Source organism: Pogoniulus pusillus, chromosome 40 (assembly GCF_015220805.1).
Source record: "Pogoniulus pusillus isolate bPogPus1 chromosome 40, bPogPus1.pri, whole genome shotgun sequence".
NCBI lineage: Eukaryota > Metazoa > Chordata > Aves > Piciformes > Lybiidae > Pogoniulus > Pogoniulus pusillus.
In genome coordinates, this window is record NC_087303.1 from 8120755 (window position 1) to 8138535 (window position 17781).

General features: G+C 45.4%; 2 protein-coding genes across 2 annotated transcripts in view; both read left to right on the top strand.

Moving 5' to 3' along the window:
• Positions 1–16108, top strand: part of LOC135191665 (T cell receptor alpha chain MC.7.G5-like) — a 124518-nt gene extending 108410 nt beyond the window's left edge. Inside the window, exons 4-8 of the mRNA XM_064174175.1 lie at positions 10065–10104; positions 13425–13703; positions 14372–14458; positions 14756–14872; positions 15482–16108. Coding sequence (XP_064030245.1) covers positions 10065–10104; positions 13425–13703; positions 14372–14458; positions 14756–14871 — 522 coding nt within the window. The 3' untranslated portion in view covers position 14872; positions 15482–16108. The remainder of the gene's footprint in view (positions 1–10064; positions 10105–13424; positions 13704–14371; positions 14459–14755; positions 14873–15481) is intronic.
• LOC135191668 (M1-specific T cell receptor alpha chain-like) overlaps positions 1–17781 on the top strand; it is a 223863-nt gene that overhangs the window by 155666 nt on the left and 50416 nt on the right. The gene's annotated exons all lie outside the window — the stretch shown is intronic.

Sequence of the window (17781 nt, forward strand, 5' to 3'; positions counted from 1 at the left end):
ATTCACCAGTAGCATTACAGGCAATGGAAGTAGTACTTTTACTGCTTTATCTACAGCCCTCATGAGAGTTATCCTACCTAAAAGTCAGGCAGATCCTTGTTCAGAATTTTATTTGCATCAAACTGTGGCACTTCTGGTGTGTGTGATCTTAGGTCTTATAATTTTTGATTTTGTAATAATTTTAACATTCTGTGTGAAAAACTCGAGTGCAATGCCTGTAAGAACTAAAAAGAAAGAGAAAGGGACAGTGTTGCATAAACAGCCCAAACCAAAGATAACTTAGGTCCACAGAAAGGAGCTACCACTACACTTCTCCCTCCAGATTCTGGGATAGCTGCCAATGTTCTAACCGGGAATGATAACATGGCAGGATTCCCAGGAACACAGGTGACTACTCAAAGCCAAGGTGTTCCCTCAACTAATAACACTAGTTGCTGGGAACTGGCTGGAAAATGGGGGACACAAGCCCCTAGAAGTGTGTACAATCAAGCCTTGAATGTGAGGTCTGAGTGTTGAAGCACAGTAAGCCACAGCACTGTGTGTGAAGAAGCTCAGAGGAATTTGTCCTTGAGCCTTCTGATAAGCAGCTTCTATGGCTGTGTGCAAAGTAGGAGGGAATTAGGAGCAATATGCAAATTCCAATACTTAGGTGCACTAAAAATGCTTTGCAGTAACCGCAAGTAGGGAAGGTTATGCATACTCAAATATTTAGATGTGCCAAATGATAGGGAAAAGTACCACGCAGTATGCTGAATGCATTTCACATTTCTCACCCTAACTGAAAAGTATGTGCTCTGTAACTTGGAGTCTGATGCTCTCAATAAATAGTTGGATTGCTTGGAAGCCTAGCTCATATTGAGCTGTCTCCCTGCTTTCCCAGTTCCCTTCTGCAACTAGTGCAGCCAGTTTCAATCCCCAGGCAGCAGGCAAGGACTCTACCTCAAAGGCAGATCTGAACTCACAGTCCTCAGGCCAGACCCCCAATGATTCAAACCCACCAGCAGATTCATCAAAGTCTGTCACTACGTGGGCCATCTTGGCACCAGCCAAAGCCTGAGCTAAGACACAGCATTTGACAAAGAGTGATTCAAAAGGGGACATATGTTGTTGGAGAATTCTTGTTAGCAGAGGACACAGAAATGATAAACATGAGCAACTGTGCTGAGAATGTCCTTGAATCCATCCTGGGAGTTAGATACCAGGCACAAGGAGCTTCCCCCCACATGCAGCTGCAGGGGGTGGAGTGCAGCTGCAGGTGGGCAGAGTTTAGCCAGCCCCAGAGGCTGACCCTTAGAATGTTATGGTATGCTGACCTATTGATGCCTTACAAGTAATTCTGTACCCTCAGATTATAACCAATCTTGGTGGAGCACGCCTCTTGCTAGAATGCATATAAGTCACTGTATCACGGAAATAAAGTGGATTTGACCATCTAACCATATTGGTGAACCAAAAATCATTTACCCATAGTGCTCCACCGGTTTAAACTCCAACAATTGGCCCCCGAACAGTGAAACATGCATTTGGCTCAGACCGAGGCAGGCCTGCAGCGGGTAAGACTGCGATCAGGAGCTGGAGGGTTGGCCTGAAGAGAGGGGGCTTATCATCCTGCGGACGTTCTTTGTATCAAAGGAACTATCATCATCCGGTGCCGCTGGGCCGGGTAGCGCTGCCTCTGGATGGGGTAGTTGCTGGACGTTCATTTCACGCGTGAACAACCCGAGTGTAAGGCAGGTAAGGCCCACAGGGAATTTGCTGGGGCTCTGCATCTGCTGGCGTACATATTCTCATGAGAGAAGTTCCACCGGACATTAAGCTCCGAGAACTGTTGGCATGGGTGCATGCACAGGGTTATATGAGTGAGCCTCCCATGATCTTTTAATCAAAAGCATGGCGGGAGGTCGGAGACGCACTGTGGGACACGGTTATTAACAATGGAAAAGACTCTAAGATGGCTCGACAGCTAGGTCCCACCCGGCGGGATGTGCTCTGCGTGTTACTAGACATGAAAGCCGAAAGAAGCGCTGCAGTCATGGCTTCTCAGTCACTTCTGCCCGTGCCGGTCACTCCTGGCAGTTCTAACGCATGCATGGTGCCAGCTTCCACCTCTGCCCGCGCCCCAAGCGCTCCATCACTGCCTGCGGTCAAGAAAGAGAGCTCGGTAGCTCAGTTTTTTGGTCTTAATTGAGCTGCTCCATTCAAGGGCATGTCCAGGAAGATTGCCAGCTCGGTGGCGGAGTTGAAAAAGAGCATGCAGCACAATCTTGGCGGACAGCCATGTTGCCCGCCCAGCACCCCGCCTCCACCCCCCCTCCCTACTGGGGCTGTGCCCGATAAACCGATCGTTGACATCTCCGAGCCTGACGATGGCAGTGCAGCCAGAGGGGTGTGCTCTGGTGGCTCGGCATGCATTAGAGGCCACCAGTCACCCACGGCTACTGCTGATGATACCAGACAGTCGCTGGAACAAGTAGTTAAGTTGTTAGAAAAATAGACGCCCGACATTCTAACTGGTCAGGGTAGCTACCAGTCTATGGAGATACAACTCCGCTTCCTGCAAGAGCTTCACGATCTGTCTGCCCTGTTGGAGCTACAAGCCTTTTATTCTACTCCCGGCTTACCGCCCGGTCCCTCATACGAGGGAATCAGGCAGGGGACGAATGAGAAGTATAGTCACTTCATTGACTGGCTATGGGCAGCATTAACATATGAAGGAGAGTTGGATGATAGCGCCAAAGCAGGGCTGGTGAAGAGCATGGCATTTGAAAATGCTAATCCCAAGACCCGGGGTATTTTAGCCATATTACCCACAGGGGCATCTGTGGAAGACATGTTAGAACGAGTAGCCCGTGCCCATGGCAGGGAGCAGTAAGCGCTTGTGACAGACACTGTACATGCATCTAATCAAGATGCGGCAGGAGAGTTAGCACAGGCGGTCGAGATTGCGCTTGACAAAAAAAGTCCTTCTTGTTTCAGCAAAACAGCGGGAGACCTGCCCAACGCCCACGGGCTGCTATCGCTGCGGCCAGCTGGGTCACGCAACGCAGCGCTGTTCAGCCTCGGAGTGGTGCACCCATTGCCAGTCTTCTGGCCATGCCATGGCAGTCTGCCAGTCGGGAAACTTCACAGCCAGTGCGAGCAGCCGCGCGCAGACAACGGTAGCTGTAGTGCAGGACGAGGCAAGGGGTACCTGGACACCCACTACTCAGCCGCCAGCGGGAGCCATGGGGTTGATTTGGCAACAGCAGTAAGTGTCCCCTTGCAAAATACACTAGTCACGAAACTTCCTACCACTGCTTCTTCGCTATCTCCCTCGCCGAACAAGATTGCCAGCCATTTGCCTCTACAGTACCATCTGTGAACAAAGCTGAACCTGCGAGCTGCTATGAGTGCACAGCTTTGCCGCAAGGAATGAAGAACTCACCAACTCTCTGCCGATTGTTTGTTGCCAGAGCATCGCAACCCTCCAAAAAAATTGGGCATATACAATTGTCTATCACTATATGGACGACATTATTTTCTGTCGTTCATGGCCGTTTTGTGCCTGCAGACTTGAAAATGATTGAGACAGTCTGCACAAGACGTGGTCTGATTGTCGCCCCAGGAAAGATACAGCAGCAGAGCCCCTAGAATTATTTAGGTTGGGATATTACTGAGGCCACAATCAGACCTCAAAGGATTGACTTACATAGACAGCAGTCTAAAAAGCTTTTCAGGGTAGATTCCATACTAACGGTAAGGATAGGAAGTATGAGGGACGGGATGAAGCAACATTGTGGCTGAGCTGAAACAGCTGGGGGCTGGGCAAGATGGGGAGTAGAGGACACCAGCGGCGTTAGTCCTCCCTCCCCCGCCACTCGCCACCTGCGGAGAAGCCCGCGGGGACCCGTTTCCCCCCCCCACCCCGCCTTGTCTCCTCTGCCTGTCCATTATCTCTTTTTACAGATTTTTTTTTCTCTTTTTCTGCTGGAAGCAGCAGAGCCTTGGGATTGTTTTGAGCTGGAAAATTACTTAGGCCAGAGTCGCACCTCAGGAGATTGACTTACACACAGACTTGCACACGATGCCAGATGTTAGAAAGTTTGTGGAAAAGATAGTAAGAATAACGATAAAGACTTAGAACCATTTTTGCCTCTGTTACAGGCATGGATACACACAGGTGCATCTTTTTAGCCACCTGATAATGACAGTTTGCACTCAAAATGATAGCTAATAGTTCATGGCTGGGGTATTCACCCGTTGCCTTACTGATTAACTCCTTCTATGGACTAGGCAGCCATTGCTCAGTGGCAAATGAAAGAGAGGGAAACTGCTAGGCAATAGCAGAGATGCCAGTCCCATTGACAATGAGTGGAAAATCATACAGACACAGAAAGCACCAAACAGGACAGACTAGCACACTTATTACTAGAACTCAGATGCATTGCCTCTCTCAGTGAGAGCATGAGCAATGAAATCCACATTGCAAGTCACTAACCAGACTCTGGACTAGGAGCAGGGAATGATAGAGCTTGTAGGCTAACGCCAGTCAGCTCCTTCCCTCCAATAAACTTGTTCAAACAGATAAAGACAGGACTATTTTTGAAGGCCTTTTTTGATGGTAGCATATTTTGGAGCCTAGGAGTTTACTGGAGCAGCTGCTAATTACAATGGAATGAGCTTTGTGACAATTCTGGTTTTTTCTTTTTCTGAGAATACCATGGTATTGTTATCTTCTTGAAGTTTCTTTGCCTTTTTTTGAATTCAGCTGATAGATTTTTAGAGTAAGATAAGTTAAGGCTAAGGGTTTATAAATTTGGGAATTTAGGACATAAGGATATTATGGGATGTTTTTTCTTTCTTGGGTATATCTGGGCATCACTGAGAAAAAAAAAGGGGGGGGGGGGGGGAAATGGGTTAGAGGACAGTAGGATAGCAGAAGAATTTTTTTTTCTTTTTTTGAGATTTTTCTAATCACATCATACAGACCAGGCCAGTGAATCTGCTAGAGTAGGTAATGAATATGTCTGCATTTGTTCTTGTATTTGCTTGTGTTTGATCATTTATCTTCACAGGCTTTGATGGAGACCAACCTGATTATGACCAACCTGTTTTTCCCTAAAGTGAGCAGAAGTCTTGCTCAGATAGCAGAACTGTGAAAGGACTTGAAAGGAGCACTGACATGATGATTATGTGTGCACAGATCATAAGGTTTGGACCACGGCTAACAAATTTGGGTATTTTCATGAGTTTTCAGTGATTGTGGTTTAATGGAATAGATTCAGTTTAGCACCTTTTGTAAAGGCCAAAGCCCACTCAAATTGGCACAAGATGGCATTGTGACTTTTGTCTCTTGCAAGGGCCCTGCAAGGGATAAAAAACACTGCCCTAAATTGTAAAAGCAGATGAAGAACTGTGGGAGGAGGCCTAATAGAATAGCCTGAAAGCAACATCTAGGGCATATCTTTGTATTGTATTTAGAGGTTTGTAGTTCTTAAGCACAATGGACAGATGCAGCTCATAGCTAAGGAGTGTGAGGAGAACATCAAGATTTCTGAGAACTGCAGAGTGAATCCAGAACTATGGGAGTCTGAGAAGAATACTTGACAGCTGAATGATCTATGAATCTACAAGTTGATTGCTACACAGAGCCAGCAAAGATGTGGCACACCTGCACTGTCCTGTGACTGTGATGTTCGTCTGGACTTTTGTGTTTTTGAACAAATGACTTACTGTCACCTGCAGAAATAGCTTTTGGGATTGTTAGCTAAGCTTGGGTTGATAGCTTGCCAGACTAATGCTACTGATGAAAGCTCTAACAGGTTTATTCTCTTCTTGGTTTTAGCACTATTGATTTGTAGCTGCATCATTTACCCCTGTGTTGAACAGCCTATGTAAGTCGAAAGACCAGCCCAGGTTGCTCAAAAGAAAGAGAGAGATATGTTGGAGAATTCTTGTTAGCAGAGGACACAGAAATGATAAACATGAGCAACTGTGCTGAGAATGTCCTTGAATCCATCCTGGGAGTTAGATACCAGGCACAGGGTGGCTTCCCCCCACATGCAGCTGCAGGTGGGCAGAGTTTAGCCAGCCCCAGAGGCTGACCCTTAGAATGTTATGGTATGCTGACCTATTGATGCCTTACAAGTAATTCTGTACCCTCAGATTATAACCAATCTTGGTGGAGCACGCCTCTTGCTAGAATGCATATAAGTCACTGTATCACGGAAATAAAGTGGATTTGACCATCTAACCATATTGGTGAACCAAAAGTCATTTACCCATAGCGCTCCACCGGTTTAAACTCCAATAGACGTAAGAGGGGGAGACCTCTGGTGAACAAGAGGAGGAAGAGGAGACATATAGTTGTGCTAGTTTGAAGCAGGCACAATAAGGTGAAGTCCACAGGTCCGGTACCCCCAAATATGGAGACGCGTCAGGCGGATCCCCACCCTAGGCACGTGAGCTTACACAACGTGTTTACTTCAACCTTCAAACAGGCCAGGCCAGACTTGAAGGCACCAGTCCTATTGTGCTCCTTTGTCCCCCTTGATTTGTTTACCCCAAGTTTGGGCAGGGTAACACTTTTCAGGGGGACAACATGTCCGGGCATGAATAGATTTGTAAACATGGTCATTTGGGGCCTGTGCAACCCTCCACCACAATGATCCTGCTTGGCATTACTCTGTCTTGACCTTCTGCTTGCATGTGCTAGTTTGAAGCAGGCTAGAAGGTTTTGGTGAGAGAAAGTAGATAATTGGCTATGAAAGGAAAACATTGGTGATGCCTCCTTCCCTCAGAGTCTCATGAAGAATGTAAACATTAGATAGCACATTGGCCATTTTGTATTTCTCTTTCTGGCTGGCTTCTGGACTCAGCTTCAGCTCCCTAACCTCACTGCCACTAACCTTGCTTCTTAACCTCTTGGCTGAACCTCTACTCTTCCTTAGGACTGGGGTAAGGTTGAGAGGGGCAGGGGGAAGGTGCAGTCATCCTGGGGACTCAGGTTTCTGGGAGGGGAGTTGTGCTTCTGTATTACTTTTACCTTGTATATTTCTGTCTATAACTGTATATACTGTAAATAGCTGCTTGTATATTGTGCTAGCTGTAAATAAATAGCTTCATTCATATTCCCAGAGTCCGACTGAGTTAGCTGGGGTACCTTCTAAAGTGTGGGAGGGCGGGATAATACCCAAACCACCACATGGCATATTGCATCTGTGAGGGGAAGGGAAGGGAAACAGAAGCAGAAGAAGCAGAAGGAGGAGGAGGAGGAGGCTGGTAGCCCCTTCTGGGTTTGTCCTAGGGGTGAGAAACAATCCAAGGGAAGTCTTTGTGTTGTTTCTGAATTGTAAACATATGTAAATGTATTTTGTAGATATTAATTGTATTTTATACTTCTAAGTTTTAGCTTGCTTGTAAATATAGCTTCCATACCTTCTGAACTAGTTTGATGATTTATTTTGGGGGTGATCTCAACCCACCAGAGCTCTCTAATCAAGATAGCATCAAGTATGTAAGGTAGATACAGGTGAGAAGGAGCTTGTGCTAGTTTGAAGCAAGCTGGAATGTTTTGGTAAAATAACTAGATAACAGGCAGTGGAATGAAAACATGATGTCTCCTTCTCTCATAGTTACGCTGAGAACTCTGGGAAGAAGTAAACTTTCTCCATTTTTTTTTCTTCTGCCTTTGCCTTCAGACCTGGTCACATCTCATTAACCTTGCTCCCACTAACCTTGCTCCCTAACCTCTTGGCCGCACCTCTCTTCTTCCTGAGAACTGGGGTAAGGTTGAGAGGGCCGGGGGAGGTGTTGGGGTGGTTTGAAAGCCCCTCCTGGGGACTCAGGTTTCTGGGAGGGGAGTTGTGCTTTTGTATTGTTTATCCTTTGTATATTTCTGTATATAATTGTATATAACTGTATATATTGTAAATAGCTGCTTGTAAATTCTGCTAGCTGTAAATAAATTGTTTCATCTTATTCCCAGAGGCCATCTGAGTTAGCTGGGGCAAATACAAAGTGTGTGTGGGGGGTAAGAGCCCAAACCATCACAGAGCTTATGGAACAGGTGTCAGAAAGTGCCTTTGCTGCCTGCCATGGATTGAGCTGAACCTACTGCTGTTATTCACATGGTGCTGCAGCTGTGCCACCTTCAAAAACCAAAGTGCTGCTTGGAGCAAAGTATTATGGGGCTTGAAGTTCAGATTGCAACATGAGAGGCTTCTGGTTGCTGCTTCTGGGTTCCACATTCTTGGATGTTGCTCCTTCCTGCAGGCCTGGTGGGAGTCAGGTAGCTGCTGGGTTTGTGTTTTTTGCTGGGTTTTGTGTCGTGTCCTCCCCGATATGTCTCTGTGCTGCTTCTGTAAATAGGCTAAGCTAAGGTAACCATTCATTGTATTATTAGATTAATTATATTATTAGCTAAGGTAATTGTGCCTTGAGATTATGATATTTTATGTTATATTAAATTCTGATCTCTTTATTTCAGCCCTGAGTTTTGTGTGGTACTTTTCACCTCACTTTTGTGTTGAGGGAGCAGGCTGGTTAGCTGTTGTGCTAAACCATTACACTGCCATAGGAGGTAATTTGAAGAGGGGGTTTGGCATGCCCCCAGTCTACTCCTGCAGGCACAGCTACACAAATATCTTGCTGAATACTCCCCCGTGAATGTGTCATGGGTAGGAGGTGGAGAGTTGAAACTGGTTGATACAGCAGATTATATACTAGTCCAGCAAGCAAGTGAACTGACATAGATTTATCTTATTGTTGTTCTTCTGCATCCAGTGTGATTCTGTATTTAAAATTTCAAATGAAACTTGAGTGTTAACTCTGTAACTACCACAGAGGATTACTTGTATTAGGTAGGTGTGACTTTGTAAAAGCTCCTCTATAAATATCCACAAAACCCTTCCACTGAGGCTTTGGAACCATCCCCCATTGACCCCAGTGATGAACAAACAGAAATGCCTGCTCTTACGCACAACAGTCCAGTGTCGCTTCTTTCCTCCCCCTCTACCCTGCCCTGATGAGTTCTCATTTGGAATGCTGCATGCAGTTCTGGGCTCCCCAGTTCAAGATGGTCAAGGAACTACTGGAGAGAGTTCAGCAGAGAGCCACAGAGATGCTGAAGGGACAGGGACATCGACATTATGAGGAAAGGCTGAGAGACCTGGGGCTATTTAGCCTGGAGAAGAGTAAGAGAGGATCTCATTAATGCCTATAAATATATAACAGTCTGAAGGATGAAGCCAGACTCTTGTCAGTGGTGTTCAGTGACAGAAAAAGGGGAAATGGATGCAAACTGGAACACAGAAGGTTCTTTTTTCCTGTGAGGGTGGCAGGGCACTTAAGTAGGCTGCTCAGAGAGATTGTGGAGTCTCCTTGTCTAGAGACTTTCAAAACCCACTTGGACGTGTTCCTATGTGATTTACTCTAGATGATCCTGCTCTAGCAGGGTTATTGGGCTGGATGCACTTCAGAGGTCTCTTCCAAGCCCTATCACTCTCTAAAAGGCACATCATGCTTTTTCATGTGCTGTTGTGAGTCAGAAACCACTAGAGAAGTCATGTGATTGCCTGTATAGTGCAAAGTTCTGTATAGTGACAGAGAAGGAAGAGAGTTTTTGTAATGAAGTGCAGCACTGTGTTGGGGGCTGGAGTTCCACGGTGATACAAACAACACAGGGCCCTGTACAAAAACCTAAGGAAAATAAAAAAAGCAATGTATTTTGAGGGGGAAAAAAATGAGTCACTCACATTATTAAGGGAACAGATGCAATATTATTTTCATGTTTCTATTTGTCATGGAACTGGAGAGCTTATTGGGTTTGTGAAAGACAGAAGAAAAGGAGAACTTGGAAATTCTGAACCTGCTGAAGCTATTGCAAATCTCAGAACCATTCCCTTATTTTTCCCTTTTCAATTATGGAAGAGAATGTAGCTCTGGACACCTTCATGGAGCTGCAAGCATGGATAACTGGGACAAATACTCTGCTTTTCACCTGCTGGGTTTGAATAAGACTTTCAAATTGCCTGAGGAAAGAGTTCTTTATTGGAATAAGTGTTAGCAGTGTGAGGACCGACAAGCTTATCTTTGGAAGTGGGACCACTCTCACGGTTGAACCAAGTAAGTGCTGTTACTGTGTGTCTGAAAATTATGTTAAAATTAAGGTGTGGGAGGGCAAAGGAATCTCATGGGTTTGGGTTGCTGGAAGAATTTTCTGCTGCAGTAGTCCCTAAAGCCCTCTTTGGCCAGGGTGTCAAGCCGAGACCTCTGCTTGTACTTTCTTAGCAAGGCTTCACAGGCACAGCTGGGCTGCTTCTCTGTATGTCATGGTTACTCCATGGTCCTCAGTCACCTGCTGTGCACTACTTCAGTTTAGGTCTACATTCTCAGTGCTCTCTAGCCCAGTTTTACTGTGAAGTGTCCCATTCTCCAGTGGCTTTTCACTGCCTTATTTTGAGCAGCAATGCTCAAGAGCTGACAGTGGACAGAAGTGTTAAGACCAGTCTTTCACTCTTGTGTGAGAACTTAGTTCTTGACCCTGGTACCACACTCATACTGTCACCAGATATGTAGTTCCAGTGGCATGGAGACAGAGGAATGAGGTTATATAAAGGTTTAAATTTTCACAACTGCCTCATATCCAGGACCACTGAGAGTGAAAGGAAGTTGGCTACCAATGTACAAGCTTGAGGAGGGAGTATAACAAACTGAAGTTCTCCCTATCTTTATGTGAAATTTTGTGATGTATGAAAAATGTGGAGGTCATTCCAAGCTATTCTGTTTGTCAAAGTGATCTTTGTTATCCCAAGTGTCCAAGTGCATATTTTCAGGCTTGCTACAGAGCTTTCAGATGTCTGCATGTGCGTAAAGTGCTGCAAAAATGCCCCATATAGTTTTAGATACCTAAAACATCCTGGTCTCATTTCAGAAGGGTGGGGGCCTTAAGAGTTCAGGTCTGTAGGATATCTTGAGTTGGAATAAATGTCTGGTTTGGAACTGTTTAACTTTGATTCTAACGGGAAGAGGGAATGTGAAGTTACAAATGCAGGACCACAAGAAACCGTTTTGAAGCTGCTGTTTATTTAAAAAAAAAAAAAAAAAAAAAAAAAGTTTAAAATATTTGACAAGAGAAAACAGCAATGAAACCTAGTCCAAGAGCTGGCATCGCCAGATCAAAGGCATTGCCATGTCAGACCTTTCCAGAATGCTGATCTGACTCTTGGCTGTCACATAAAGGGGCCTGTGCTGTGTCCTTTTGAGAGCAGTTCAGTGTTGGTTCTTCAGCTGACAAGAGGTTTCTGCCCAGCTGCAGGCAGCTTGTGGCTCATTTGCTCCAGAAGGCATCCTTGCTTTAAGGAAAAATGTGCAGTACCTTGTTCCAATTTCCAAAACATCTGCATTGAGTTCTCCACAACCTGAGTCAGAGAACAATTCAGTTTCACCAACGACATTAGTTAGCCTTTTCTTCTCCTCCTGAAACACTTTGAATCATTCTTTGTTTTTCCTGCCTGTTTATCCTTTCTGACCTCATGAAACCTCGTGACTGAAGTTTCCAGGCCGTTTCTCTTTTTCTGGCTAGGGACAGGATGACATTTTCAAAGCTTGCACAAAGACTTGAGGATTATGATTCATAGTAAGGACATCCAAAGCCTTCAGTGTCCATTGAAATAATAAGCTGAAGCCAGAATTTCCTGAGTTTGAGCAACCTGATCCCTCTGCTGTTAAAGCTGGATTTCTTTGGGAGATGTTAATATGCAAGTTAAGATGCTAAGAACAGATACACCTTAACACTCAAGCCTTTTGAGAGTCCTGAAAACCATAATGGCATAATACCCCATGCACCAGTAGGCACTGTAGGATAATCAAGCCATAGTCTCTTGAGGGTTAAGGACAGATAAAGGTTTGGTTTTGACTTTATTCTAGATAAAGTTTCCTTAAGAATATTAAGGCCCATAACATGATGGAATATGTAGCTATGACTGTGTAAGTCATGGGGAGACTAATAAGAAAAAGACTAACAAGAAAAAGAAATACAACTTCTTGTGCCAAGAAATGCTACTGCCAGAACATAACACAAATATCTCTGCCAAAAACAAGCAAGGGTAGGAATCCATGGCCCTACTTTCAGGCAATGAAACCCAGCAGGGCTCAGTTGAGCCTTCTGAGGTCTGATAAAGAAAGAATTCTGCTTTATTAATTGCAATTGCACTGCGCATATTTGCTCTTGCTGAAGGTCCTACCTAGAGAACTATGCCACAGAAGCAGCTTGCTGGTAAAACTTGCAAGCAAGCTGTTCAGAAATCAAACCAAGAAAAGCCTTTAAAGATCTTCTCGACTAATGAGGAAAGTGGAGGACTAAAAGGCTCTGACATGTTACAACACCTGCAAAGGAAATGCGAGTAGGGAGACAGCACAACGAGCCTTTTGTGACTGCGAGTTTTAATTGTGTGTGACTGCTGCTCTTGTCTTTGGGAAGGGGACTCAGCTGACCGTGGAGCCAAGTAAGTGTTCTTTATGCATCAGCCTTTCCTGAGTTCTTATTGCTTGGACTGTCACTTTTTTTTCTCCCCCCTTTTTTTTTCTCCTAAAATTCCGGCAGCCATTCTTACATGCTTTAAAGTCCCTGGTTACAATTTAGACTTTCTACATATAACCCACCTGTATGCATTCCTCTGTCACCTGCCCCAGGTGATCCTGCTTTGGCAGGGGGTTGGACTGGATGATCTCTGGAGGTCCCTTCCAGCCCCTGCATTCTGTCATTCTGCAGTGCTGTGAAGCAAATTGCAGATTTCTGATTTCTTCTCTCCTACTGTCCTTTCTTGGAGGCAAAATTCCTTCTTGCACCTGAGCATTTGTTATTGAAAGGATCAACCTTGAACAACCCCCCCCCAGCAGCAGTGCTTCATGTCTGTAAGTAGTGGCATTCATTGGAGTAACAGTGAAGCAACAAACTTCTCTTTGCCCTGCCACTCTTGCTTTACTTAAACCTTTGAGCCACATCAGAAGGGAGAGGGGAGGGAGAGTAAAGGAAAACCAATTATTCCTTCACATCTCATGAATATATATGAAAGAGCTTGCTAGAAGCTTTATTTTTAGGTATTAAGTAGTTGAGAAAGCAGAATAATTAGATTTTGGGTGAGGTGCTATAAGCTGTCATTTGCAGGCCCCACACTTACAAAGAATCAAGATCCACAGGCATGAGCTTCTGGCAGAAGGAAGCTTGGAATCCTATGGAATTGAAGCTCCTATGAAAAAGCTGCTCTCATACACTTCCTGTCTTTGATTTGATCTTTTGGAAGCAGCAGTGAGAAATAATGAGAAAAGGGCAGGTAGCCGTTGGCAGTGCTGTGAGGTAGTCACTGCTGGACTATATGTGAACTTTTGGTGATGAGGCACCCAGGTGGGCTTGTGCTAATGTGAATCATGCCCTTCTTTTACAGACAATCAAAAAAATTCTACCCCAGAAGTCATTGTGATGAAATCAAAGAATCTGGGAGAAGGTGGCAGCTCTGGGAAGGCAGCTTGTTTGGCAAGGAAGTCCAATACAAAGAGCATCAGCTTGGAGATGTCACTCAGTGAAGTGGTGTATGAACAGAGTCCACCCCTTCTGACTTCAGAGGGCTTGTACAGTGCTGTCAAAGTGGTCGATGTGACAGGAGACACAGAGGTGAACTGCACAGCTAAATTTGATAGCATCACTCTTACAGCAAGCACAACAGGTACAGTTTCATGCTACAGCTGCAACTTGCCTCTGGGGTCTGTGTCCCTTAGCAATTGCTGATCCTCCTGCTAGTGAGCATTGCCCTGGGAAACCAGCAGGAACGGGAAGGGCAGTGCTGGGATGGTTGGTAGGACTCAGTGACCCTGAAGGCCTTTTCCAAGCTAAAGGTTTCTATGATTCTAAGATGTCTGATACTTAAGCAAGTAAAGCTGAAAGATTCTTGAAAGACCTAAAATGAATGTCCCTAACAGTTTAACAACCCAGAGTTACTCTTTTTGGGGGGCAAACGAGACACAGTCTCTTAAAATGTACTTTGACTAAAACTTTGCCCCAAGGCAGCAACAAAACTCTGGAGCACAGCCTCAAAAAGCAACAAGTCAAAGGGCTGCTGTGGCTTTGGTCCCTTCCTAAACCACTTCTCATATTTCGGGGAATTGGTTTTGTCATTGTGAAGCTCATTCAAACGCTAAAAGCAAATCATCTCAGGAATTCTTTCCTGCAATTGCACGGGGAAATTTCTCCTCAATTTAGTGCTCAAGGTAGTGACTGATCATGGGAGCCTTGGAATGTGCTGTGCCCACATGGGGGAAGTCTCACATAAACATTTGGTTTAATCCTTTTGAATGCAGACATAGTGTATGAGGGTTTTTCTTTATCAACCTACAGAAAAGGAAGATGAAAAAACAGCATCAGGGGAAATTGCAGAGCCAGTAACAGGGAAGGATTGCAACACAACAGACATCTCTACAAAAGGTGAGCTACCCAAAGAGGTTGTGAAGTTAGATTACTACACTGGACATAGATGCCTGGAAATGCATTCTCTGAGGGGTAGAGGAACAACTTTTCATCAACTACACCCTGCTTTTTCAAGGCTTAGCAACAAACAAGCAGCAGGAAGCAAAATCCACTCCAGACATCCCCCTCCCTGCTGTGTTCCAGCAGCATCTCTTCTCTTGCTGCTGTTTCTTTCCCTGAAACTATTTCCTGCCAGTGTCAAAACATCCAACACTAGGCCATGATCTCTCCCATGTTTTCTCTCTCACCAAGCAGATAGCAGAGTGCAGAAGGTGAACATGCTGTCCATGGCTGTGTTGGGTTTGAGAGTCCTGCTGGCAAAAACCATTGCCTTCAATATGCTCATGAGTATCAAGCTGTTTCTTTTCTGAGGTAAGGAAGCACATTGCTTGGTCTGTAGCAATACTGGAAGCACACACCAGGGCTGGCTGCCTGTCTTTGTGGACTTCGCTAACTCCACAAGCAATGACACCTGCTCATCTGCTCCTTTGTTGTTTAAGTAACTTGAAGGCTTCTGGGGAAAAAGCGATGAGGCCAAAACCAGCAAACAACCCCTCAAAACCACTTAAAGCCCTCCCCACTCTGCCTCCTTTATGTATCTACAGCTCAGCTCTTTGTGCCTGGTTCCCAGCTGTTGGGTTTCTTTTTTTACCGTGATCTTGTCTTGCCAGAGCACTTCAGGTATTACCAGAGGTGCCTGAGGGACACCTCATTGACTGCTTCAAGTGCCAGAGCACAAAGCCTGGAGGAAAATCAAGACAAATAAGGAGTCAAAAGCAAGGCTCCCAAAACACAAATGTGTGAACTAGTGGGAGGACAGAGAGGAGGGGAGTGGGAATTTTAAATTAAGATACCCAAAGAGGTACAGGAGATAGTTCAGCCTAAGTTTTGTGAGTGTACCTGACTTGGTTGGACAGCCATCAGGCAATATGCAGGATTGATTGCATAAGATGCAGTTTAAAAGACACTTTACTTTTCCAGACAGGACAGAAGCAAGTCAACAGTAATCTGAGGGACAGCAGGAGTGAACCTATGCCAGCAGCACAACAGGTTGAAGAGCCAGAGTCAGGTCTGCTGACAGCAACCATCCAGAACATGGCACGGCCCCTTCTCGCTGTTAAATCCTGCCTAGCTGGTTCATGTAGTGTAAGAGCTGTAACTGCTTTTGCTATTTCTCCCTCTCTGTGAAATGGGGATGGTGTATTCTTCCACACCCTCCTGCCAAGGAGGAATTGATCTCCCCACTCTCCCAGCCTTGGCATAGAAGCATCTAACCTGCTCAAGTACTTTTGAAAAATCCATCCCTCTATAGCCCTATGACCTCCGAAACCCCTTTCACAGGCAGGCTGCGTCGCTGTCTGTAGAACTGCCGTGCCACTGCCACAATCCACACACAGGAGATGCCACTTATAGCTCTAGTGGTGTTTAAATAGCTTTATTAGCAATGGTTTTCTAGTGCACTTCTGCTGGATCTGCAGTGATTCTGTTCACTTCAGCTAGGTAATATCCACTCATAGGAGCATTTCTTTAGTAAACCTGCATTTCTTCTGCACAGTGCTTTTTAGCGTACTGTAGCAATGGCCAAAATAAAGCTTTACTAAGCAAAAATGCTGTGGTTTGTTCTGTGGTTTTTCTCCTAAATTTAGGATGAAGATTGCTGAAATTCAACCGACCTAGTGAGCAGCGAGGCCAAAAATCTGATGTGGATAACCTGCTGGCTGAATTTGTCTTTCTAGGATTTGTATGGGGAAGTGGAGTTTCTCTTTGACACATTGAAAAGCTCCAACAGGACCATAAAATGTAGACTTTGGGGGTTTGAACGAGGGCAGGTCTTTGGAGTCACTTTGTAGAGACCTCAAGCAAGATAATTTGCATCATAGCAAAAAGAGGCACATGGCTAAGGGAAAATCAGTTAGAGCACAGCTTCGCATGAGCACGAGGAAAGAAAATTTGTGGAAGAAAACATGAGTACTCAGGCACAGCCAAGGACTACTCAGGGAAATGACATTGCTTGATTTGCACAGAGACACAGAAATGATGCTCCCAGGTTGAGTGCTCCCAGTTTCAGTCTTGTGTGAAAGACTGGGGAGAAGTGTGGAGCACAAGACCAAAAGGATCAGGCTGTCATCAGACAATCAAGGTGAAAATGGCAGTGAAAATAGCAGCTATTCCTCCTGCCCCTGCCCACCTACATTTGCATTCTGCTGGTGGAATGCACTGAACAAGCACTTTACTGGCTTGGGTTTGCCATGCAAATAGTTATCTTCTGCAAAGCCTGAGGGTCTTCCTCTAGGCATCTGCAGGCCCTGAAGGGCCAACTTGACAAAGCTTAAGCAAACACTGCATGCAGTGCAGAGCTGGCTTGAGGCCGGCGGTAACTCAGTATGTGAATAACCTGCGCTCGTCTGCAGGATGTGGTGAAGTTGTTTTTCAAAACAAGAGAGAGTTAATCCTGCACGGTGGAACTTAGTCAGAAGTGCTGACCACAGCATCCTGCCTGTGAAAGACGAGTTGGGAGATGTGTGTGTTGGGGTCCCTCTGACTGATCACCAGGTTGCTGTGGAGGTTATACTCATCAAACCACCAGATACTGCTTCTCATTGGCCTCTCCCTAGTATCAACAAGTGGGAAAAAACATCACGTTTTCCTCCACACTGGCGTAGGACAGCAGAGCCCTCATGGCCATGAAGAGATTTACAACCTGACTGATAGATAACTCCATGGTCAGGTTTTCCAGACCTCTCTGTGCACCTCTGAGAAACTGCTCAGTCTGGGAACAATGCTAACTCCTCAAAGGTCAGTCACTGAAATCTCTGTTGTCTAAATCTCAGTCAAAAAAAGGATAAATTAGTGTCTTTGTGGTAGTTTGAGGCTAGGTGCCTTTAAGAACCACAATGCTGAAGACTTCCAGAGGCCCAAGTGTCCAGGAAGTGGACTGGAAATGTGCATTTCATTTCCCATACATATATTTCCCTATAAAACTGCCTGCAGTCAGTTTTCCTCCCTTCTCTCTCCCTCTCTGCTCCTGGGAGTACATGCAGGCTCTTATCTCCTGCAGAGGAGTAAGGCCTGGCCAGCCTTGGCAGTGATGCCAATTAGCTCTGGAGCAGCTTAATTAGGGCCTGGAGCTGCCAAGCTGAATTTTCAGCTGCGTCACAATGGTTTAGTATTGGGCGGTAGAGAGGTGTTGGGGAGCGGTGGCCTGGGCTTGTTGGCCTGGTGTACCAGAGGTTTGTGAAAGCTTTGGCTCAGTGGGCTTCTGTGTGTATTTTATACACTTC